The sequence below is a fragment of the Protopterus annectens genome, chromosome 1.part1 (genome assembly GCF_019279795.1).
Source record: "Protopterus annectens isolate FY-2018-M chromosome 1.part1, PAN1.0, whole genome shotgun sequence".
In the NCBI taxonomy this organism is placed as follows: domain Eukaryota; kingdom Metazoa; phylum Chordata; order Ceratodontiformes; family Protopteridae; genus Protopterus; species Protopterus annectens.
Window position 1 is genome coordinate 427,885,083 of NC_056726.1, and position 26,386 is coordinate 427,911,468.

Consider the following 26,386-nt stretch of genomic DNA (forward strand, 5'->3'; position numbering starts at 1 on the left):
CGAGTCATATTTGTACTTGCCTTGGAGTGACCCGAGTGCTTGTGTTATGTGGTGGATCCTAGCGCCAGACAGGCAGCTCACAGTGACCTTCTCCTTGTTCAGCCTGGTGAGCGGGACGTTCTTTTCTTTTTTTCTGTAACTGGCAGTACATTGAGCAGATGCAGTTCCATGCACGAGAAAGAATTATGATCAGGTCTCCAATCTTAACCTTTCTTATACATTCTTGATATGGACACAGAGGTTCACTTCCCCAGCTTGGTTCTCAAGGTGAGTTTTTTGCATTCATGTCTTAAATACATAAGTGACTGGAGAACCAATCATAATCCTTCATATACCTCACTTTTTTTTTTTTTATATATACACGAAACTTGTGCCATAACCTCTCTCTCATTAAACAGCTACACATTAACAGTGATTTGTGTAGGAATTTTATCACAAAATGCTGACCATCAAATTTAAACAGAATTACAAAAGTGAAATAAACAGTCTCAATTACAACAGGTGTTTGCCACTGCCAACTGTTGGGCTGCACTGAACCTAAGCTGCAGCAACTGTAGTTAAATGTTTACCATCCTCTCCTTTTAACTGCTAAAAGGAAAATAAAACACCCTGCTAGGTTTGCTTGTTTGACCAATTACATTTGACAGCTACACTCCACATTGTCTTGCTACAAATGAATGTAACTGGCTCATCTATTAGCAATCTGCTCCGATTCAGACACTTGCATTTCACAAGTATTAACTCTAAGCTAAGGCAGTCTGCTAATAAATCAGCAGTACATCAGTCTTTTACAGTGTCAGGTTAGCCTATAAAATACAGCAATATAATACTTCCACAATGAAACATACTACAAAGTAGCAATGCATGAAACACTGTCAAATCCATAATGCACGGATTACCCTAACAAAACAGTAACAGTTTCTATGTGGAGTACAATACAGTGTTCACTGCATAGCCATATAAGCAGCACAAATGCTTCAACACAGGCAGAAATATGAAAAATGGAACATAATATACACTGCCTACCACCCTTAAACCTTGTCTAACACTAAATGTTCAAAATATGACAGTTTTTACTTGTGCTTTCCTTCTGTCACGTTAACTGAGACTGCATGTCAGTATTTAGCACTACCACTGACAAGTATTTCACATACTTTACTGCATTAAGGGGTGACAAAAGGGCAATATTTGGTTAAATGACTCACTCAAAGTCATACAGTGGGCAAACAAAGACAATAGCATCAAACTGAGGGTTAGCAGAATTCAGTCAAAAGGCAGAGGTGTCTTATGCAGGTTTTCAGATGGAGTGGTATGGGGTGAAACCTAAGCAAAATGTTGAAAGACATGCAGTTATAGGAGGACAACAAATATGAAAGTGAGGACAATGAAAATGAAAATCTGAATATATAAAGAACAATGAACTAAAAGCGAAACATTTTATCACTTCATTATGGGGTATTCAACAACAAAATGGAATACAATATGCCCATATTGAATAGGATTCTGGTCAACAGGTTAAAAGTAGCACCTTAGCACAGATGAAAACTGGCCAGTTACAAAGTGAAGTGTGGATAGATACATTAAGTAGGAGAAGCAAAAGGCAGTTTTCTGTATGTCCTCACAGCTCAGACTAGCAGTAGTCATTACTGTCCTAACTTGTATCACTTTTTCTTACTGCTGCATTTGTAAAATGTCTTAGGAAAGTTTATCTCTATAAATCAAACTAATGCAGCAAGTGCAATTCCATAAAACAACTCCCCTGTTTTACCTCTACCCCTCCCCAAAATCAGGCATACACACTCAATATATACTTAATTGCAGATTACAGTGCATGTGCAGTGTGCTGTGTCTTAAAGAAGCATGTCAAAGACATAACGTGCATGTATAAATGTCAAGCACATGCCATTCTTAGTGCCATTTTGAGAGTGCAGCCAGAGAGTAAGCATGCATGATTCCAACAGTTAGTTTGTATGCAAATTACTTAAATTAAATTCAGTAAACTTCTATCATAATGTGTTTGTTTAAAATAAAGCTGCTCGAACAGAACCCATGAAGACTCTTCTATTGTGTCCAAAGTAGGAGACGAACATGGTGTCAGAACAGGGATCGCAGAGAATAAAATTTGGAGCCATGAGGTACAGAGAAGACAGTGAAGGTAAACTAAGAAACGAGAACAAAAAAAGAGCCAGAAAAGAATCAAAGGTAATGAGAATACACTCAAACTACTTATTTTATTAAAAAAAGTAAAATGGAGCATTACAAGGGCATAAACTGCATTATTAAAACAAGTGGGAGGCACAAAAGGTTTCTCAACTAAGGGTTAAGATATTTGACAAAACGATTATCAGAAAAGTAAAACAAGCATGCTTACAGCAAAACGAGTATGTTTAAGGGCAAAACAGGCATGTTTAGAATAAAACAAGCACAAGAAAAGTACAATGGGCTTGAAAAGAGATTAAATGAGCAAAAACGATTATAAGGGAAAAAAGGACACTAAGCGTAAATAAAGTAAGGTGACTGTTTTTAGCAAAGTGCTGTGTTTTGGGGCAAAACTACGGCTTTGTATTGTATTAAGGGCACAGCCAAGTTATTTGAAGCATCTCAAAGTGTGTAAATATGTTTACAGTGTGTGCTTATTATTCTATGTATTTTGAAGAGTTTATTGGTGTGCAAAGTGCAACTATTTCGTGAAGTACAGTCAAGGTATAGCCATTTTGGAAAAGTTTCTTGTGCTGGGTATGTCTATTTGTAAGTGCCGCCATTACAGAGTGTTTTTTTGCACTGTAAAGAGCTGCCTAGCAAGGTACTGCCATTTTGAGGAAATTTCAGAAAGCTGTGTACAGTTTATTCACAAAGTACAATTACTTTGAAATGTTATAGACTCAGAGTTTCTCTTGCCCAGTTCATTCACATCGTGAAGTTATTTGAAATGTTTCTTAAAATGATAAATTACTTTAGCAAGACAATAATTTTAAGAGTGTTACAGTGCTCTAGAGACTTATTCTGCAAAGTCCAGTTACAGAGAGGCTTGTATCATGCAGTTGTTTGACATGTTTCTTACATTGATAAGAAATGATTTCTTGCAATACAGTAATTTCAAGAGTATCACAGTGTCTGAGAGAAAGTACAGTTTTGTACCTACCATAAATGTAGATGTTCGAGGATCCACATTGCTGCAGTCCTTACTATTGGGTAGTCCGCTGTCCAGTCGGCCCGAATACCAGAGTATATGGCTGACGTCGGTCAGGGCGCATTAGACTGACGCCAGTACGTCAGGGTACTAATGCGCATGACCGACGTCATATCCTCAGTCTTTTCTTGCCCCAGATGTCAGAAGACCCTAAAAAGACAAGGCCCAAAATACCTGCACCAAAATTATGTACAATATATACAAAAATATATACAAAAATATCAACATATAACCTCACCTACACAACCACTCCTAAACACAGAGGGAAGGAGGGACTGCAGCAATGTGGATCCTCGAACATCTACATTTATGGTAGGTACAAAACTGTACTATGTTCTTCGCTCCACATTGCTGCAGTCCTTACTATTGTAGAATCCCAAAGCAGAGGTAAGGAGGCTGGCAAATCATAAAGAAGTAGGAGCTGACAACATGCCCTGCAAAACAGCAGTGGCAAAACCAGCCCTAGACTTAGAGTAGATAGGAAGGTGATAATGCTTAGAGAAAGTATGCACTGAACTCCAAGTAGCTGCCTCCAAAATATCCTTAGTTGCCACCCCCCTTAGAAATGCTGTTGAAGTGGCAGTAGCCCTAGTGGAATGAGGCCTAATCCCAGCTGGAATCTCCTTGCCATGATGGGAATAACAAAATGCAATGCAAAACCCAATCCACCTAGAAATAGTTTGTTTTGACACAGGCTTGCCCTGAACTCAAACCAAAAGAAACAAACAACTGCTGAGACTGCCTAAAATCCTTAGTCCTGCTCAAATAATAACGCAATTGCCTGTGTACATCTAAAGTGTGCAAAATCTTTTCCCCGTTATTTTGGGGGTCTGCATAAAAAGTAGGCAAATGAATAGTTTGGTTTAAAGCCACACTAGAAACCACCTTAGGCATAAAGGAAGGATTAGTACGTAATGATACCCTATCCTTATGGAAAATCAAAAAGGGCTCTACTGCCATAAGGGCCTGCAATTCAGACACCCTTCTTGCAGAAGTAATAGCCAACAGAAAAGCAGTCTTCCATGACAAGTATTTCAATTCAGCAGTAGCCGCAGGCTCAAAAGGTTGTAGAGTAAGTTTTTCCAACACAAAATTGAGATCCCAAGCAGGAGTAGGAGCTCATTGGGGTCTTATATTCTTTGCCCCTCTAAGAAACTGCTTGAACAAAGGATGAAAACAATGGTGGGTCACAATCATAGTGAGCTGAAATTGCTGCAGCATGAATCTTAATGGAAGAGAAGGACAATCCTTTGTCCAATAACTCAGTAAGATATTGAAGAGCCACACTCAAATTAGGCTCAGAAACCTCCAAATTCTTTGCTGTACTCCAAAAGAAAAATCTCTTCCATTTTTCTCACTTTCCTTGTACTAGGTCTTCTAGCTTCCATAATCACATTTAAAACTTGTTGAGGAAGTTGAGACCTGCTGTGTTTCAACACAGAATATGCCAGGCTGTTAGATGGAGAGAGTGAAGCTTGACATTGAGCAGATGACCGTCCTTCTGAGATAACAGATGAGGAATCAAAGGTAAAGGCCATGGAGGCTTCCGTACCAGACTCCTTAGTAGTGGGTACCAGTGTTGCCGAGGCCAATCTGGAGCTATCAAAATCATCCTTGGCTTGTCTTGTCTGACTTTTAATAGCACCTTTGGAAGAAGAGGCAGAGGTGGAAAGGCATACACATGAAGGTTTTTCCAACTGAAAGACAGAGCATCCACTTTCCAAGCTGTGCGATGAAACCCCTTTGTGCAAAACTTTGGCAGATGGTGGTTTAGTGGAGAAGCGAACAGATCTATGTCTGGAGTTCCCCATGACACTGTCAATTTCTGAAATACATGAAGATCCAGTTTCCACTCGTGGGGATCCATGATTTGTCTGCTTAACACATCTGCTAAGGAGTTCTGTGCTCCTGGCAGAAACCTTGCCTGAAGAGTTAGTTGCAAGCTTAGCGCAGTCTCCCATAAAATCATTGCTTGCCTGCATAGAGGATAAGAATGTGTTCCCCCTTGCTTGTTGATGTACCACATGACAGTTGTGTTGTCTGTTAGAATCAACACCTGCCCTGGAAGAAGTAACTCCTTGAAAGCCATTAATGCAAACTGGACTGCTAACATCTCCTTCATGTTGATATGTAGATGCTGTAGTCTGGCAGGCCACTTGTCTTGTATCCACTTTCCATTTAGATGAGCTCCCAAGCAATGTCCGAGGCATCTGTCGCTAAAATCTGACTCGCCTCTGGCCGGGTCACAGAGAGTCCCTTGTTTAGGTGACATTCCTGAGCCCACCACAAAAATTCTCTTTGAAGGCAAGGTATTATTTGAATGACAGTGTCCAAATCCTGGCAGTGCTGTGTCCATACATTTTGAGATACCATTGTAGCTTCCTCATATGCAGTTTGGCATTGGGAAGCACCAGAATACAAGATGCCATGAACCCTAATGCTTGAAGGACTGTCCTTGCAGTCAGCACGGACTGATGAGATAGTTGATGGAAGTAAAGTGATAGACTCTTTTGTTTGTCCGGGGTTAAAAAGGCCATCTGGGCTGCTGTATTCAGTCTCACACCCAGAAAGCACATGTCTTGAGAGGGTACTAGACTGGACTTTATTTCGTTCACAGAATACCCTAGGCATCTTAGCACTGCTATAACATATTCCAGATGCTGTAGAAGGTCTTCCTTTTCTTGAGCCAGAATCAGGCAGTCGTCCAAGTAAGGATAGATTTGAATTCCTTGTAGCCTGAAGTAAGCTATCACTGGAGCCAGAACCTTTGTGAATACTCTGGGCAGTAGATAAGCCAAAGGGCAATGCAGAGAACTGATAATGAAAATTTCCAGCTCGAAACCGCAGATACTTCCTGCAACTTAGCCTTATAGGCACATGAAGGTAAGCTTCCTTGAGATCTAAAGTTACCATCCAGTGATCTTTGCCCAGCAGAGGTAAAAGCTGTTGTAACGTCAACATCTTGAACTTGGGAATGTCCAGATAAGTGTTGAGGAGAGATAAATCCAAAATTGGTCTCCACGTGTTCCCCTTCTTTGGTACTAGGAACAGGCGAGAATAAAATCCTAGGCCCCTTTCTGATACAGGGACTGGCTGAATGGCCCCCATCTGGAGTAACTGAGAAATTTGCTTGTGAGCCTCTTTTCTTTGTGGAGGAGGAACGTTTGGCATGCCTTTGAAAGGGGGCAATGTATGGAAATAAAACCTGTAACCGTGGTGAATGATATCCAACACCCATCTGTCTTGAGTAATTAAATCCCAATTTTCTTTGAAAAGAGACAGTCTTCCTCCCAAAGGAGCTGCCAGACGAGAATCTACTGGCAGCTGAAAAGGCAGGTCATTGGGTCTGTTTACGAAAGGACTGACCCCTGCCCTCACCAGAAGGCTGAGCAGGTGAACTCCCTGTTCTAGGCCTAAAAGAACCTTGAGCTCTGCCCCTACCACGACTAGACCTACCCCTAGACTGGGAATCATAAGCAGGATATGTCCACCCCTTAGCAGGCCAATTTCTACTAAACTTGGTGGCTGCACCTGCAAAAATCTTTAACAGTTTGCATAGACTTAGCTTTGTCCTCCATTTTCTTTAAAACTGCTTCCACAGGCTAACCAAACAACACATCAGACTGTAAAGGAGCATCCAAAATCCTTGTCTTAACATGCTCAGCTAAATTCTGATCCCTCAACCAGGCATGCCTAGAACAGAACTAGTGGCAGCCACCCTCGAGGAGGCCTGTACAGCATCAAAACCACATTGCAAAGAATGCTTACCCACTTGTTCAGACACATGAACCAAATCCAGCAACTCTTTACACTCAATACCTTCCGCCAAAGCATCCACCTTAGATTTCAATTGTGAAAGGAGATAATTTTGATATTTTAGCATGTGAAACTGACAATTCAACGCTCTCATGGCTAGAGTGGAAGAAGTATACACTTTCTTTCCCCGCCTATCCAAAGCCCTTGCTTCTTTATCAGTGGGGACAGGATTTTTAACCACAGAGGCCTTAACACCTTTAGGCCCCTGAGAAACAGTTTCTGGGTCCGCCCTAGGACTCTTAAACAAATACTTATGAGCTTCGGGCACCCTATAGTACCTATCAGGTTTAACAGGAGCAGGGGCAAAAATCAGGGTTCAGGAAGCCTCTGCAAAACATCTTCCACCACATTCAACACAGGAGGTATAGCTAAGGGCCTATGCTGGGGTAAAAACAAGAATTCCCTAAGCCTTTTCCTGGAATCAGAGTAATCCTGGCCTTCCCATTTAAAGTGCTCCCTCATGGAATGCAGAGTCTCTGAAAATGAGAAATCCTCAGGAGGAGAAGCTGTAGGAGTGGAATCATCCACATCAGAATCAGAATAAGGAGGATACTCCTGCAAATCTTCAGAAGACTCAGAAGCCTCTGAACACTGTTCAAAACTATCAAACTCGTTCCACCCTAGGCCTCTTATCAGGAGGGGGCATAGAACCTCTAATCATAGTAATCAAGTCTTCTGCCATTTTAAGCATATGTTTCTTAGGTACAGAACCCGAAATGCTAGGAGAAGCCCCCCCCTGAAGCTGAACTTGGCCTACCTCTCAAAGAAGTTTTGGCAACAGAAGGAGAGGCTCTAACTACCTTGGGAAGAGAGGGAAGAACAGTTACCTGAGAAGCCCCCTCAGCCTGGCCTACCTCCTGAGAAGGCACATCCTGTAACAGTAAAGTTTCTGCCTGAGACTCCATAGAAAGTCCAGGCAAAAGCTCTGGCTCCACTGAGCCTTCTAAAGAACCGGCGTCGGGACAGCCGGTTCATCAACCCTAGGCTTCACTGTTTTGTCCTTGCGCTTCTTGGGCGGCGCCGGAGCATCCGGCGGCATTTTATAATTACAACGCTTCCCAAACACTAACCTGGCACAGTCTAACCTCCTCTTAATAGTGCGTTTGTTAAACCTAGCACAAGAGCGGCATCCAACAACGTGCTCAGGCCCTAAACAAGGTATACACAAGGTATGGTAATCCCTATGAGGTATCTGTTTCCCACAAGAAATACAGTTATTCACTTTTTCTGACATCCGGTTAAATACTGAGGCAAGAAAAACCAAAATGTTGGTACCAGCCAACTCTGATTCGGTCTGAAACTCCGGTTTGAAATATTTCAGAACGCCAACCTGCACTCGCAAAACTGCTTCTGCATCGGACCATGCGGCAAAAGACTGAGGATATGGCGTCAGTCATGCGATTAGTACCCTGACGCACTGGCGTCAGTCTAATGGGCCCTGACCGGCGCCAGCCATATACTCTGGTATTCGGGCCGACTGGACAGCGGACTACCCAATAGTAAGGACTGCAGCAATGTGGAACGAAGAACATCCTTATTTCGCAAAGTTCAGTTATACAGAGGCTTGTGCTATTGGGCAAAGTTACAAATACTGGCATAAAATACTGGTATACGTGTTTGTGCTCATTTGCAAAACCCTTCACTGGTATGTGTTAATATGGCAGATGGATTTCGAATGCCCTTACCACATGTATTTGATCAGAATATTGCAGAGAATTGGAGAATATTTGAGCAAGATACAAGCAGCTTATTCACATAAACATGCACGCACCAAGGCATTCATTTTGCTAAACCTAGCTGGGTCAGAGGCCCTAGAAAGACGGCGTTCGTTTGTGTATACACCAGCAGTATATGAGGGAGAAACTGAAAAATCGTCATATTGTTGTACAAGCTGAATCAAGGGAAGACTCTGTTTGAAGTGCAAGTTCAGATAGATGTGTAACCCCCACACAAATATTACATTAGAGAGGCATTTGTTTTACATGACAGATCAGAAACCAGGGGAAACTTTTGCAGCTTATATAACTGACCTGAAAAACAAAGCTAAAACATGCCGGTTTGGTGACCTAAAAGATGAGTTAATAAAGGACAGGCTCATGTGTGGTATTAATAGTGCTGCTGTGAGAAAGATCTTGCTTCATGACAGTGATATGACGTTCAGTAAAGCCACAGAGATTTGTCAGATCCATGAAATGACAGAAACACAGGTATGCTTGTGAGTGACAACAGCATGGTTTCATTAGGTTCCAGAGCAAATGAAGATAGTATGCAACACTTGGCAAACAGGAGTAGGCCTAAGCACATGGCAGGCACAACTACTGCTGGCTCACCAGGGAAACCACGTAGCTTTCCAGCAAGTTCTAAGGTTAGTTCAGCTAAAGGAACATCCTCAGTGCAGCACAAGTGTGAATCAGCAAAACCCAAGTCCAGCTTTATTGTTAACTGTCGCAATTGTGGTGTAAATCATGAGTCTAGAAGACAGAAGTACTTAGCATTTGGGTCAACAATGTCACAACAGTAAAGAAATAGAATCATTTTCAAAAATTTTGCAAATCAAGTAAACCTCACAGTTGTAAAGAAAGGTCATACAAAAAAAAAACAAGTTGATCAAGTAGAGACACAGCAGTCTGCTTTCTATGTACATGGTGCATCAGTGCTTGGTAAAGAGCTGATGCAGTGAATTTATTAGCAAAGAGCAAAGTGTTTTGTACTGTACTGTCTAGATCAACAGTAAATCCACAGAGCTTAAAGTAGACACTGGTTCAAAGTGTAATGTTATATCAGCAGGCACATTTTCTAAAGTGAGAAAGTACAGTTGTGTAAAACCTTACCATAACTTTAGATGTCCTTCTCTTCTATATTCTGCTGTATCCATAACATGAGGGAGTCTGCCACTGGTCGACTCGTATGTCCGGCTATTTTACAAAAGATGGTTGCTACTGCGAAGGTGTGTGTGACGTCTTGTGTCTCTTAGCAAACGTCGGCCATAGACGTCTGGTATAAAATGGAAGTCAGCACGCACCTACCTCAGAACTGGATGCCGCCAGAACCAGCAACTATGGAGTGGGTAGTCAGGCAAGTGTCAGGTTGGGAAATTATACACCATATAGAAAAGAAAGACATCTAAAGTTATGGTAAGATTTTACACAACTATTCTATGTGCTTCTATTCTTATGCTGCTGTATGCATAACATGAGGGAGAGTGCAAAAGCTCATGCTGTTATGAATTGGGTGGAGGAACAAAGGCATTTTCCACAAACCCATGAAGGATGGCGCTGGCAAATCCTGCTCTGGACATAGAAATGATGTCCAACTTATAGTGTTTGGTGAAGATATGGACAGATGACCATGTGGCTGCTACTAAAATGGCAGCTGTATCCAAGCCCTTAAAGAAGGCACCAGAGGACAACACTGCCCTAGTGGAATGTGCCTTTACAGGGAAGGGAAGCCTTTTGCCATGGGTTGTGTAGCAAAAGGAAATAGTTTTAGAGATCCATGAGGAGATGGTTTGCTTGGAAACAGGAAGTCCTAGGGTGTTTGGGTTGTAGGAGAGGAAGCCTGTCTGATTTACGGATGGATTTGGTCTTGGCCAAATAGTATCAGAGTTGTCTATGTACATCCAAGGAGTGAAGGATCCTTTCATCAGGGTTTTGAGGCTGGCGGAAGAAGGTAGGAAGGTTGATGGCCTGATTCAGGGAAAGTTCATTGACCACTTTTGGCATGAAGGATGGATTAGTACGTAAACAAACCCTGTCCTTGTAGAAAACTGTAAAGGGATAAGAGGCCATGAGGGCTTGCAGTTTGGAAACCCTTCTGGCTGAAGTAATGGCCATCAACAGGATAGTTTTCCATGCGCAGTGTTGGAGAGCAGTCCTTGGCTGGCTCAAAAGGTGGTAGGGTTAACTTTTCCAGAACAAAATTTAGATTCCAAGGGGGTGGAATGGACTTCCCTTGAGGTCAAAAGTGTAGTATCCCCTTCAGAAATAGCTTAACTTCCAGTCTAGAAGCTAGAGAGGGGATGAGAGGAAGGTATGCTGAGATGGCAGACAAGTGTGCCTTAATGGAATAATAAAACAATCCAGAGTTTATCAGATCACACAGATAAGACAAAAATCACTGGGGGCTTCTACGGTCCTTGGTTCAATATTTTGTTTTAGACACCAAACAGAAAACCTCTTCCACTTGGATAGATGGGATTTAGAACCTGGAACACATCCTCTTCCACTTGGATAGATGGGATTTAGAACCTGGAACATGTCCCTCTGTGTAAAGGTGTCTAAAGGGAATTAGCACCCTATCACCCACAATGTAAGGTTCGGGGTGGACAGTTGGGGGTGTAAGAGTGCTCCCTTCTCCTGTGTGAGCAGGTCCATCCAGTGGATAACTTGTTTTGACTGCCCTTGTCTAGATGATGTGCTAGGGGGAACCAATGCTGCCTTGGCCTGCAGGGGGTCACCAACAAGATCTGTGGCTGTTCTCTCGGAATCTTCAGCAGAACGTTTTGTACGAGTGGGAAGAGAGGGAACGCATAAACAAACATCCCCTTGCAATGGAATGAAAGAGCATCCACCCTCCATGCTTCAGGAGAAGGTATCCTGGGGCAGAAGTTTGGGAGTTGTCTGTTCATGGGGGGGGATAGAAAGATCCACTTGCAGTATACCCCATCAATGGACTAGGTCCAAGAACACACCCCTGTTTAGCATCCATTTGTAGGATTCAGTCATGGACCTGCTTAGAACATCTGCCATCACATTTTCTGCAGAAGATATGTAGACGGCTAGGTTTACATGTCTCTTTATGGTGATTTCCCATGCCTGCAGAGCCAATCTGCACAGGAGATAGGACCTTGTCCCCCCGTTTGTTGATGTACCACAGCACATTGGTATTGTCTGTGTACCACCTCAGCACTCCAGGCAGGATTCGATCCTTGAAGATTTGGAGGGCTACTATCAAGGCTCTCATCTCCTTGACATTGATGTGCTCCCTCTGTTGGTTCAGGGTCCAGGAGTTCCTCATTCTCTTAAGGTTGCTCCCCAACCTGTGTCTGAAGCATCTGTGTAAGGTCCTGACTGAGGGGCAAGGGTTGTGGGGACAGGCCAGTGTTGGCCAATATCTGGGCTATCCATCTATTCAGTTCCCTGGAAAGGCACAGTAACTGGGGTACCATGAACTCCAGGGGGTGCAGGTGTTTCTTCCAGACTGTCCTTAAGTACCACTGGAATTTCCTCATGTGCAGTGTTGCTTCGGGTACCACGGGGATGATGGAGACCATGAATCCCAGCAGCCTGAGGAACTCCCTGGCCAACAGAACTCGGAGAGGGAGTATCCCTTGAAATAAGAAGTGAGGGACATAATCTTGTCTAGAGGAAGACAGGCCATCATTTGTCCTGTTAGAATTCTGCATCTTAAGATCACATGATCCTGGTGAGGGTGTTGGGCATGATTTTTGAAGGTTTATGGTGAGCCCTAGACCTCTCAAGAGGGAGATGACGTCTAGGTGCTGTAAGGCCAATCGAGTGGATGGGGCCTGGAACAGGATATCGTCCAAACAGGGGAAGAGTTGGATCCCCCATGATCTGACAAAGGCAATGGGTGGGGTTAGGCACTTTCTGAACACTTTTGGGGCTAGAGAGAGACCAAATGGCAAAGCACAAAACTGTAAGCGTGCAGAACCCACTGAAAAGAGGAATAATTTCCTGAAAAGGGGATGTTTTGGGATGTTGAAGTAGGTCTCTTACATCCAAGGACATCAAGAAGGCCTGAGGGAGGATTAGGGAAAGATGAGCTGGAAGTGCGCACATCCAAAAGGATGGGATGGAGAAAGGTGTTGAAATGGGACAAATCCAAGATTGGTTTTCCAGGGACCTTCTTTCCTGGGGACCAGGAACATCCTGGAGTAGAAACCTTTTCCTCTTAATTGAGGAGGAACCTCTTGAATTGTGCCTTGAGAGAGGTGGTCCTGCAGAAGTGGTGGAAAAAAAGCCATTTGGTCTCAAGGGAGTTGAGGAATGCCTTTGAAAGTGGGTCTGGACTCCCATACCATGAAATATCCTATTTTTATAATAGAGAGGACAAGAGAGTCCTGGGTAACCCGTTTCCAAGCTGGGTAGGACAGGAAGAGATGCATGGAGAGAGGGGTGTCTGGAGTAAGGGCTGGTAGTCATATACTACCAGGCTTAGCCTGAAAAGGCTGTTATGGAGAAGGGGTAGACCTAGAAGGGGTCTGTTTCCTGGTACCCTGCCCTTTGCATGGCATATGTCTAGAAGGCTCGGTCACAAATTAAGTTTTAGCTGGGTAGTTCCTCTGAAAGCAGGGAATTGGAGAAACAAAAATGTCTCAGCTCCTGGAGCTCCTTACCCTTCTCTTGAAGGGCCTTAAAGAATTCAGCAGCTGCTGATCCAAACAAGGATTTGTTGTCAAGGGAGCATCCATTAGTTTTGACAATGTCATCAGGAAGAGGCTGCAGCCTAAGCCAGGAATACCTCCTGATGCCAGAACCTGAGGCTGCAGCTCTAGATGAAGCCTCTACTGCAACATAACTACACTTAATGAACCGTTTAGTTACTTGACTGCAGGAATTTAAGAGAAGAAATTTTGACCTTGACAGGGGAATCAGAGGTCACCCAACTGCTTAATAGCATCAGAAAGAAGGGCCAAAGAGTATTTGGCCATGAACATCTGGTAGTTAATAGCGGTCACTGCTAAAGTGGCAGATGTGTAAACTTTTTTGCCTAGGTGTTCCATTACTCTGCTCTCCTTATCAGGAGGAGGGAGGTGGAGGGGAGAAGTTTTGAGGTTATGTCTGCAGAAACAGAAATAATGGCAGGATCTGCAGACGGGGCTTTGAAGAGAAATATTTCATCTTCAGGGACTTTGTAAAACCCGTCAGGGCATTTAGGTGCAAGGGGTTGTGAATCTGGATTTTTGGAGGCAGCCAGGAAGGCATCCAAAAAGGCAGAATGCACATGAGGGACTGCAGATGGGTTAGCGGACTCCATTTGTAAAAGGTCATAATACCTCTCAAGTCTCAGTAACCTGGCTGCAGTCCCACTTAAAGTCTTTCATTTGAACAATAGTTTCCCCAAAGGTAATGTCTTCCCCTGGGGAATATGTACCATTTGACTCCTCTGGAGAAGCATACCACAGAGGGGAGGCAATTTGGGAAGTGTAAGTGAGGTATTCATCTCCTGAAGAAACCTCTTCTTCAGAGAATGTCTAACTAGTTTACTCTCATGGGTAGAAGCTGAGGGAGCCTGGACAAGAGCAGACGCCTGGCGTAATGCAAGGAAGGTATTAAGTGGACCTTGAGCGAGTCAGGCGCCTGGTTGGAAGGTACGGGTGTTGGGGAAGGAGCAATATGCTTGGACTTTTGCTGCCTCTTTTTGTGGGCCTCCGACACAGACGTATCTGTGATGTGATGCAGGGATGGAGGGAAGGATGTTGGAAGGCACTCCACAACAGAGATAAGATCTTCGGACAATAATTTGGGAAACCCCATGCAGGCCCTCAGAAATAAGCCTAGGTTCCCCGCAGTGCCAGAGTCGGACGCCTGCGACTTCCTCTGAGACGTGCCTGCGGCTTCTTTGACGGCTTCCACCTGGGTACCAGTCAGAGGAAGATCCACTGACTCAGAATATGGCTCTGGGCCTTCACCAGCCTCAAGAAGTACGGACAGAATAGAGGGTGCAGCATTAGGATCAGGCCGTGATTTTTTGGCCTTTTTTGCGGGCATCTCTTCCAAGGTTCCCAACGTCTGGTCCATGTCTTTAGTAAGACGTTTTAAGTAATGGTTCTCTAGATACAACTTTAAAGAGGCAAGACTCCTGAGTGTTTTGGGGACAAAGGCCTGACAGATTTCACAAGTGGTGTGGTCATGGCCTAGACAGAATAGGCAGAGCTCATGCAAGTCTTTATGCAGAATCTGCCTTCCACACAGACACTTGCCCTTTCTACCACACGAGCCCAAAACACAGTAGCAAAAAAATAATCAAAAAACCTTATGGGGTACTTATCTGAATATGGACAGCACAAAGTCACTTCAGCAACAGGGCGACGACAGGAGCTGGCAGTCACAGAGGCTGCAGAAGAGTTCCAAGGTAGGTGCGTGCTGACATCCGTTTTATACCAGACATCTGTTTATGGCCGACTTTCGCTGAGAGACTCGGGACGTCACATGTACCTTCGCGGTAGCAACTATCCTTTGTAAAATGGCCGGATGTACGAGTTGACCAGACGCAGACTCCCTCATGTTATGGATACAGCAGCATATGAATAGGACATCTAATGAACAACTCAATGTAGCCAGTAGTGTGAAACTTGTTGCTTATGGAGGTGAAGAAAGTCAAACTGAAGGCTCAGTGAGGCTTTCATATTATTTGGCCAAGAACGGTTACAACCTATTATTCTATGTAGTCCGAAGGCTGGTACAGGCTTTATTGGGTCTCAAAGATAGTTTGAGAATGAATCTGCTTTCTTTTACAACAAAAGTTCATCACATAAGTACATCTCAGAGTTACAATTTTTCTGAAGCCATTTTCTCAGAGTATGCTAATGTTTTTGATGACAAGTTCTGCAAACTATGAAGTTAGACCCAGAGGGCACGCCAGTGGTCAGACCAGCAAGAAAATTTCTGATAGCTATGCAGAATAAAGTCAAGGCTCAGTTGGATAAAATAGTGCAGCAAGGTGCAATTTGTCCAGTTACAGAACCAACTGAATGGGTGCCATCTATAGTAGCAGCTCACAAAAAATGCTCAGACGAAATCAGAATATGTATTAACCCATGAGATTTGAACAAAGCATTGAAAAGACTGCATCATCCAATGCACACAGTTGAAGAGGTTGCAGCCCTTATACCAAATTACACTTTATTCTGTCTTGGATGCAAGTCACTAACCACTTTTGGTACCCTGTTTGGCAGATACAGACTCCCAAGGATGTCATTTGGAATAAATTCTACAAGTGAAGTCTTTTAGCATGCAATGGAGCAAATTTTTTTTTGGGGGGGTTATCCTTGTATCATAATAGATGATTTATTGTATGGAGGCAATGGTGAAGTAGAGCATGACAAAAACCTAAAGACAGCTCTAGACAGAGTGTGTTAAGTAAACTTAAAGCTCAATCCTCTAAAGTGCAAATTCAGGCTACCAGAAGTTACATATGTAGGTCATTTGTTTACCAGTAATGGCTTGAGACCAGATCCGACCAAGCAAGCAGCTATCCTTAAGATGTCAGCACCAAACAATGTTAAAGCTCTACAGAGTTTTCTAGGCATGGTCAACTATTTAGGCACGTTTATACCAGACTTCAGTGAGTTGACAGCACCTTTAAGAGAGCTGACGTTCAAAAATGTTACATGGTCATGGCTGAACCACCACCAGAAGGCATTTGAAGACCTCAAGCAGAAAATTGCCACCCCACCTACATTAGATACTATGATGTGAGCAAACCAGTTAACGCTTTCCTGTGATGCTTCAAAATTTGGTCTAGGTGCAGTTATACTTCAAGAGGGCAGACCAGTAGCCTATGTATCTAGAACACTTATGCAAACTGAGATGCAGTATACTCAAACTGAGAAAGAACTTTTGGCACCAGTATCTGCGTGTTCCAAATTTCATGATTATACTTATGGTTGAAGTATTCAGACTGAAACTGACCACCAACCTCTAATTACTATTCTAAAAAAGCCTATCCATTCTGCCCCAGCAAGATTATAAAGAATGATGCTCAAATTACAAAGGTACAACTTCAAAATGGTCTATACAAATGGAAAACTACTCTATCTGGCTGATACCTTATCCAGATCTCCCTGAAATATGACGGAATAGCTTGACGCAGAGAATTTTGACGGACGTGATGGCAGTGCATAATTTTTCTACCATTAGGCTTGATGAGTTAAGAGATCACACAAAGACTGATCCAATTTTGCAAAAACTCAATCACTACATTAATGTTGGATGGCTGTCAAAGCAATCTAGTGTGCCACCTGAAGTGCAATCCAATTTTCCTTACAGAGATGAAATGTTGACGGAAGATGGCATTATTTTCATAAGTCCTAAAATTGTTGCTCCTGCTTCCTTACAAGAATATAGCCAGATTTTGCATCATGGTCACCCAGGTTCCACATCCATTAAGAGAAGAGTGAGAGAATTAGTCTTTTGGCCTTCATTACTGCAAGCCATTGATAAAGAACTTTCTTCTTGTTAAGTATGCAATAGTATTAGACCACATTTGCAAAGAGAACCACTTCAGCTAAGTCAAGTCCCTGAACTACCTTGGTCAACAGCAGCCATGGATATCTTTGAGAGGAACAATCAACACTACTTGGTATTGGTAGACTCTTATTCGAACTGGTTTGATATTGACTTACTACCTAACCTAACATCTACTACTGTTATTACTAAGTTGAAACGTCATTTCTCAATCCATGGTAGTCCACACAAAGTTCTCTGACAATGGTACTGAATTTACTAGTCAGTTGTTTCAGAAATTTGAAAGCGAATGGGACTTTGTACATGTTTACTAGCAATCATGAATACCCCCCACAGTCAAATGGTCTAGCTGAACATGCAGTGCAGAGTGCAAAGTAATTACTTGAAAGGTCAAAGCGTGACAGTACTGATGTCCATTTAATTTACTTAATCTCAGATGATATTCTTGGCTCACCTGCTCAAAGATTTCTTTCCAGGCAAATCAGAACAACGCTACTTATTAGTTCCAGTTTATTGAGGCCTAAAGCCAAGAACAGAACCATAAAGGCTCAACTATTCAAGAAGCGTTCGATCTAGAAGTCCAGTTATGACAAATTGAGCAGATTACTTTGTCCACTGAGGGAAGGAAAAACAGGGAGACTATAAATGGCGAAAGGTTTTTGACTGGATTGATTAGGTTACAGGCATATGTGCCGAGCCAAGATCCTACCTGGTAGAATCCAAGGGTATGGAGTACAGGAGAAATCATAGGCATTTACTTCTTGTACCAGAATCATAATCATAACATTGTTTTAATGACAGACTCTAGATCAAGAGTGAACCAAATGTTGTTCCCATTTCAGTGTGTGTTCCCTATCTCTGATTCCATTCCTGAAGATGTTTTAGACAATTCTAAAGACCAAACATTTTAGAGAGAGCTCCAGTTAAGTCCAATTCCCAGTTTTATGTCACAAAATATGGATGAGTATCCAGGCCCAATGTGAAATACGCAGGAACATAGACTTAAGTGTATATATGTATTTTATCTTGTGTAAATGCATGACAAAGAACTGTGTGCGATACCTGCATGCCAATTAGATTCAGAACATTGCATGTTTTATTTTTCAAGAGGGAGGATGTAGGTCAGAGTGCACGGGCCATGTGCTAAGAAGCATGTCAAAGATGTAACGTGCATGTGTAAATGTCAGGGACGTGCCATTCTTAGTGTCATTTTGAGAGTGCAGCCAGAGTACGCATGCAGGATTCCAACAGTTAGTTTGTATACAATGCATGATTCCAACAGTTAATTTGTATACAAGTTACTTAAGTTACAAATCAGTAAACGTCTATCGTGATGTGTTTGTATAAAATAAAGCTGCCTGAACAGAACCCACAAAGACTCTTCTACTGTGTACAATATAGGCGAGCCAATTAATCATAAGAGCTCTAATACTGCCATATGTGCTATGAATAATTACAAACTTGTAATAACCTGAACCAAAACAGAAATTTAGTAAAGACAAAGTTTAATTCAGTTTGTTAGAAATATTGTCAGCACTGTGTGTCAGTACATAACATGAACACACAATCCCAAATAAATCACTAAGGAGAGGTGAAGATAAATAGCCTTACAATAAAAAGCAAAGCCTAAAGCAAGCTCCAAATACTGACTAAATACTTAACGCTGGCTGATCAACCAAGTCTATTCAATAGACTAGCTAGACAATTTTGCTATTCTCTGCTTACCATAAAACTCTAGGACCATATAATAAACACAACATTCACCTTAGACAAGTAATGAATGTAGAACATTACCTTTTTTGGTAATTCTTCAGCATTAGGTGGTTGTAATTTAAATTTCTTTCCATCTGCACCGGTTAGGTCATCTGATTCAGGGTTAAACTTTAGAGTGCCAGCAATTGACAGTGCAGTTACAATCTGGAAAAGAAATATATTACTACTGTGAATTAACTGTTCAGAACATGTTGCTGTGCATCTGATTAAACCAAAAGGTAGGTACAGCCACAAAGCAGTGCAAACAATAGTGCAGCATGAGCTCTCAGTTTCTTAGCAATTCAATGCTCTACCAGAAATTCATTTATTTTCAAAAGCAGCGCTACCAGTGTGGTATTTACATCACTCACAGTACTGTAAGTATTATACTGTATAATAAGTACCATCTCTGAAGAGTGCAATGCAGTTGAAATTATTAGTTATGTACTTACCATAACTTGGTATCTGTGTTGTCCTCTTCTCATTCTGCTTCACATAAGGGTCTTTGATCCAACTCTGTCACCTCCCACAGACTTAAGCTTCAGGCTCAAACTCCTCCCCATAATCCTCTGCCCCTAGCCCAGCCTCCTCAGATTGAGTTTGCTGCCCCAATAAGCAAAAAAGGAAAGAAAGGACAACCAAGAGCTCAACCTGGAACCAAAGTTCCAACAGAGGCTGTTCTAGATCCTCTAGAACCAAATCTAAGATAAAGTGGGATGGTTGGGAAGGAAGATAAGCAGAATGACAAGAGGACACAGATACAAAGTTGTGGTAAGTACATAACTAATAAATTTTATGTTGTCCTTCTCATTCTGCTTCACATATGAGTCAGCGTCCCTAGCGACATTGTTTCTTGGGTGGCCTCAAGGAAGGATATGCTGGAGCACCAATGCATCAAAGGAAATTCTGCACCTGGACATGACATCTAATTTACAGTGTGTTCCAAAGGTATGAGAGTTAGACCAAATGGCTGCAGCACAAATGTCATCAATGGGAATCCTACATGAAAAATTAGCTGAAATAGCATTGGACCATGTCGAATGAGCTTTTGGAGGACCAGGCAACTGCCAACCACTCTTTTCATAAAAGAAATACAGCTAGTAATCCACTTTGCTATTATCACTTTTGATACAGCTTGACCTTTAACATTAGGAGAAAAAGAAACAAATAACTACTCTGATTTTCTAAACTGCTTTGTCCTATGGAGGTAGAAAAGGAGCTGCCTGTGAACATCTAAGGAATCTTACCAAAAAGTGAATGCAACTATGCCGCTGAGTAGATCTCCCATCAAACAGGATACAAATGAAAAAAAAACTGAAACAGAAGATCTAGCCACGATGACACACTAAGAACTCTCGAACTCCAAGTAAAATCAAAAAATGGTTTAATGGTTCACAAACAAAGTAGATAAGCGCTTTCGCGTAGTGTACCCTATGATTTTTCCAGGGGCCAAGTGTTTGTTAGGCCCAGATCTCATAATACTCAGGATCCAGCTAATAACTTTTGAATCTGGGTCACTCAGTAACATAGCCACGTCAGCACCTCTTGTTAACGAAGTTTCAAGTGTTCCTCCGTTACCTGCTTTGCCAGCATCGATCGTACCTCCTCTAACTAGTTGTGGTGATCCCGTGCCAGAATCATCATCAGGTGTTTGTAACAATAGTGAACTTTGGTTACGGACACACCCCCACCTAATCAACAGGCGTTCTTTGGCAACCAGGTTGCCTTTGCTACTGGAGCAATACCTAAGGCAGCTCATTCAGGCAATACCTCTTTTTTGCCCTATCAGAGGAAATCTACATTGCAGACCAGAGGACGGTCCAACAGCAGAGGCCCACGGAAAAGAAAATTCTCAGGAGAGAGGTTCGCGCAAAACAGAAGGACAAGGCATTGACTAATTTGGTATTCAATTTTTCTGATTTTATGTTGGACACTTCACATGTTAGCCTGTTGAACAGAGGGCTGAATTTCATTCCTGCCAGTTCGGCAATACTTAGTGAAACCCTTATAGATCTGAGACTTTTTTGTCGTCAGGTTTCTCTGAAGTTGTTCTTTTCAGATAAACCTGATACATCAAACAATAGCTCGCAACTGTTCCAGTTTAAATGTACTAGCTCATTTACACCTGTAATGCCTTCACAGGTTGAATGTTTCCTTAAGTTATGTGAATGTGATTTTTATGGTCTCTTTTCTAACATTAGTAAGAAAGGAAGATACTATAATTTAACACAGCAGGAATCCAAGTCCCTTTATGACCTTACACAACCGCACTGTAACTATAAAACCAGCAGACAAGGGAGGGGGGGTAGTACTGTTGAATACATTAGATTATGAGAGAAACATGTTAACTATGCTTTCTGATCATGCTACCTATAAGGAAATTGACCGAAGTGAAGTTAATAATATTATATGTAATGTACAAGATACCTTGTATGATCTGCTAATGTGTCGACAGATCAGCTCTGAGATCTTTGAGTACTTTTCGATAAAATATCCAGCAACATCTATCATTAAGGGATTACCCAAGATACATAAGGATACCCTCCCCATACCTATGAGACCAATCATCTCAGGCGACAAATGGACAACATCTAATATTTCTACTTTTCTTGAACATTTGTTGAGACCTGTTGTTGACCAGTTTTCATCCATTTTGAAAGACACTTACCATCTACTAGAAAGCTTAAGCACTTTAACATTAGATGTTGCTGGACATGAGTATTTGCTCATTACATTGGATGTAAAGAATTTATTTACATCCATACCAAATGATGTAGGTGTACAATCAGTTCGAGAACTACTAGTCAGTGAGACATCTTTTAGTAATGACAGGATAATCTTGTTATGTCAATTACTTGAACTGATACTTTATAATAATGCTTTTTTATTTGGAGATAGATGTTTTTTGCAACAGTGGGGGATTGCCATGGGCACCCCCTGCGTTAATACTTGCGCAAATTTGGTGGTCTTTTATTGGGAGAAAACTTATTTGTTTGAACATGAAATGTTTAGGTTCATCAAACTATATAAACGGTTTGTGGATGATATGCTTATCGTCTGGGAGGGTCCCCAACAGACATTTGATCAGTTTCTGTTGTATTTAGAAACGACCACCTCTTTTCTTAGATTTACGAAGGATGTTTCGCCTACTGAGATACATTTTTTAGATGCGTCTCTAAGGTTAACAGAATGTGGTTCCATTGTTTCATCTTTGTATAGGAAACCAGTATGGAAAAATACAATTCTTAATTTTGACAGCATGCATCCTAGACATACCTTTTATGGTATTGTCTAAAGTCAATTTGTGAGAATTTTAAGACTTTGTAAAGAGCGAGAGTCCTTATTAATAGAGGCTGATATTATGGAATCCCTGTTCATAGATAGAGGCTATGAGCCCACTATGGTGAGGAATATCAGACGAAATGTTTTGGGTAATTTAGATTCCCTTAACATAGTGAGTGCTACAGCATCTAGTGAACTTGGGAAATATAATGGATACAGAGGCAGATATAATTCATATAATATTAACAATACAGTCAAATATATCATTAAATATACCAGTGACATTAAGAGTATACAAGAAGTGAGCTACAGAAATTGGAATGTCCTTACTATGGATTCTCAGACTAAACAACTAGTAGGCAGTAAACCTACATTCCTATACAAGAATAATAAAAATTTTAAACAAATTCTATGCAATGATCATGTCAACTCGACGACTTCTGTTATTTCTACGACTGACTCAAGGCACCTTTGCCTGTAATAAGTGCAACAGATGTAGCTATATCACTAGTGTTCAAGTTTACAAGCATCCTACTATTGATTTTATTTTCATCCCCAAGTTGTACGCAACTTGTAATACGCAAAATCTCATTTACCTTGCCAATTGCGTGGCATGCCAAGCCTTTTATGTGGGCTTGACTAAAAGGAGACTACAGGATAGGATCTATAATCACCTTTATGATATACGCAAAGGCAATGAGGCGAACGCATTAGCAAAACATACGTTAGAATATCCTTCTCATACTTTTTGGTTTAGGGTTTTACAGGTTGTAGGACAAAACCCAAGGGGTGGGGACTCTGACAATGAGTTGGCTTCAGTTGAGCTGAAGTGGATTTTAAGACTTAGTGCACACCTACCTCCAGGTTTGAACAATTATGTATCCATCAAACCAGTTCTTGAACGTAAAGGTTCCTAAACATGGCTTATATATTTATAGTTCAATGTTTCATTTTAGGATGCTAGTCAACCTTGTGAAATAAAAAATTTTGTTAGTTTTTAGTTTTGTTTTTATCGGTTATTTGTATATTTACATATGAATTTATATATGTGTGTTGTTGCTGCAACTTGACTGTAAGAACATCAGTGTTACAACATAATGTGGATAAAATGCATTTTATAAAAAATTGTTATTTTGTATTGAAACATCAGCATAACAGTAATGAGAGTTGAGTAATATGCATCCTTCACATTTTGTGTTGCATATACATTATATGGTTAATTATAACATGTACGCACCCAGTTTTCTGGTTGTGAAGATGATAGTAATATATTTATTTAGAGTTCTGTTTTCGTTGGTTTGTTCACTTGATTTTTTATTATTATTTATTGCATATCTATTAATTGATAGTGCAGCTTATTGTGGCAGTGTATTTTATGTAGTTAATAATGAATTTTAGCTGTTTGCATTACGAACCTTAATTGCTTGTTAAAATGCTTATTGAAATGCTTTTTCCCGCGCATTGTTATATTTAAGAGCCTTGAATTTGGTATATTGCTATCTGATGAAGCGTAGGGTACACTACGCGAAAGCGCTTATCTACTTCTTTATGTTTGTGAACCATTAAACCATTTTTGGATTTTACTTGGAGTTTGAGAGTTCTTCTTAGAGTGTTATCGTGGCTAGATCTTCCGTTTCAGTTTTTTTCATTAACATCTAAGGAATTTAAGATATTCCTCTGTCAGAATAGTTAGGAAAGAACACCGGTAACTGAATGCATTGATTTATGTTGGTATAGGTAGCCTACCTTTGGCATGAAAGAGTTGGTACGAAGGGAAACCCTATCCTTGTGAAAAATTATGTAGGGATGCTTTGAAGAGCGAGCCTGCAACTCAGATACCCTTTTTGCTGAAGTACTGGCAACAAGAAAAGCGGATTTCCATGACAAAAACTTTAAGTCACAATCCTTAGCTAGTTCAAAAGGACTCTGGGTCAAGGCCTGCAGAACAAGAGTCAAACCCCACAGAGGAGTAGAACCTTTGATAGGAGGTCTCAGAAGAAAAATACCTTTCATGAAAGTTTTACATAAACTAGTAGAAGCAACAGACCCTGAAGGTAATCCTGCATGGAAATTGGATAAGGCTGCTAACTGAAGTTTAATGGTCGCAAAACCACAACCTTGCTTATATAAAGATTCCAGAAATGACAGAATAGAGGGAATCGGAGCTGAAAAGGGATCGATGTGATTGTTGACCACCCAAATCGAAAATCTTTTCCACTTACTCTTGTATACCTTCTTAGTAGACATTTTCTGAGAGGCCAAGAGGCTAGCTTTGACCAGAGAGGAGAACATGGACCCTCTAGCAATCATAGGGACTGGAGAAACCATGCGGTGAGTGGGGAGATCTGGGTGGAGTCCTAATGGGTGAGAAAGGAGGTCCGGTTTGGGTTCCAGCATCCATGGAGGATGTTTGAGGTGAGACCAGAGGAAGGAGAACCACACCTGATGAGGCCAAAAGAGGGCAGTTTGGCTTTCTGGAGAAATCTTGGGATCAAAGGAAGAGGAGGATAGGCATACAGGAGTCACGGAGGCCAATCATGGACCAGAGCATCCCTCAAGGAACCTCCTAAGGGGGATCAGAGCGAAGAAACTGCTGCATTTGTTGTTGCAAGGAGATGCAAAGAGGTTGCAGCAGGGAAGACCCCAACAGTTGAATATCTTGTTTACTACTGACTGAGGGACCACTCGTGAAGCATCAGAATAGACCTGCTGAGTTTGTCTGCCAACATGTTGGATTTCCCCAGTGCAGGTGCTGCACGTAGAAAGCGGTTTGAAGGGATTGCCCATTCCCAGACCCTCATGGCCTCTCTGTAGAGGGTACAAATGTGTTCCTCCTTGTTTCTTAAATGTACCAGACTACTGACATATTGTCTGAGTAAACAGCAATAGTCCCTGTAGGGAGAATATCCTGAAAGGCTTGCAACAACAAAAAGACAGCTCTCATCTCCAAGACGTTGATAATGCAGACTGGTAGTTATCGGAGTCCATGTGCCTTGGATCATCTTCCCCTGGAAATGCTCCCCCTACCATAGATAGGAAGCATCCATGTCAGTGGCTAAAGGTAGGGGGAGATTGAAAGGCCTACTGATTTGTCAGACCTACTTAAATTCACCACTGCAGATGAGACCTGCAAATGTTTGAGAGTCTGAAAAGAGCAGGAAGGGGCTGATGCAAAATAGACCACTGAACCGATAGCGTCCATTGCAGAATGCACATATAGAACCTGGCGAGTGGAACCAAAAATATGGCAGCTGCCACAGATCCCAGAGCTCTTAGAATCAACCTGGCTGGAGGAGATGGACGATTCAGAATGGCCTGAACTTGAGATTTCAAAGTGTCGCTGTGATGTTGTGGCAAAGCAGCTACTTGCGTAGCAGTATTCAGTTGTACTCCAATGAATTCCAAAGTCTGAACTGGATTGGTTGCGACTTGCCCAAATTTATCATAATGCCTGGAAACTGAGACAGCTGAATAAATAATCTCTGGGCTGACAGTTGATGCTGAGTGGAGACAGTCAAAAGAAAGTCATCCAAATAAGGTAATACCTAAAACCTTTGCTGCCAGAGATGAGCTGCAACTACTGCCATACACTTGGTAAAGACCCAGGGGCTGCGGTGAGACCAAAGGGCAGGACTCAAAATTGGAAGTGACTGGCTCCCAAGCGGAAGTGCAAATGACTTTTGGAGCACCTGCCTATTCAGAGTACATCCAGCCATCCTTCCTCAGCAACTTCCTTCCTCAGCAACGGGAGGATGGACAGAGGATGGGCTGAAACGCCACCAAAAAGACTGAAGACTTATCTGAGCCTGGAAATCACATCTGGGTGTACCGGTGACAAACGAGATCTGAGGAAGTTGGGCTAGAGGCGGAGGATTATAGATAGGGGAGGAGTTTAAGCCTGGAAGCTGAAGTCTGTGGGAGGTGGCCGAGTCGGATCAGAGACCCATACGTGAAGCAGAATGAGGACGACAACATCAGATCCAGATTTTGAGACTGGTATTTTTTTCAAATATCACTGAAAAGTAAAATGCAGAACACATGGATCTTAGATACTTGGCAGTGCACCAACTTTTAATCGAAACTCAATCTTATTCCCAAGTCAGAATTTAATTTTTAAATATTCATTATGCCCAAA

At 41.8% G+C, this 26,386-nt stretch overlaps 1 protein-coding gene across 1 annotated transcript in view; it reads right to left on the bottom strand.

The window, feature by feature from the left end:
- Positions 1–26,386, bottom strand: part of ACO2 (aconitase 2) — a 1,318,356-nt gene that overhangs the window by 142,271 nt on the left and 1,149,699 nt on the right. Inside the window, exon 20 of the mRNA XM_044075713.1 lies at positions 19,012–19,134. Coding sequence (XP_043931648.1) covers positions 19,012–19,134 — 123 coding nt within the window. The remainder of the gene's footprint in view (positions 1–19,011; positions 19,135–26,386) is intronic.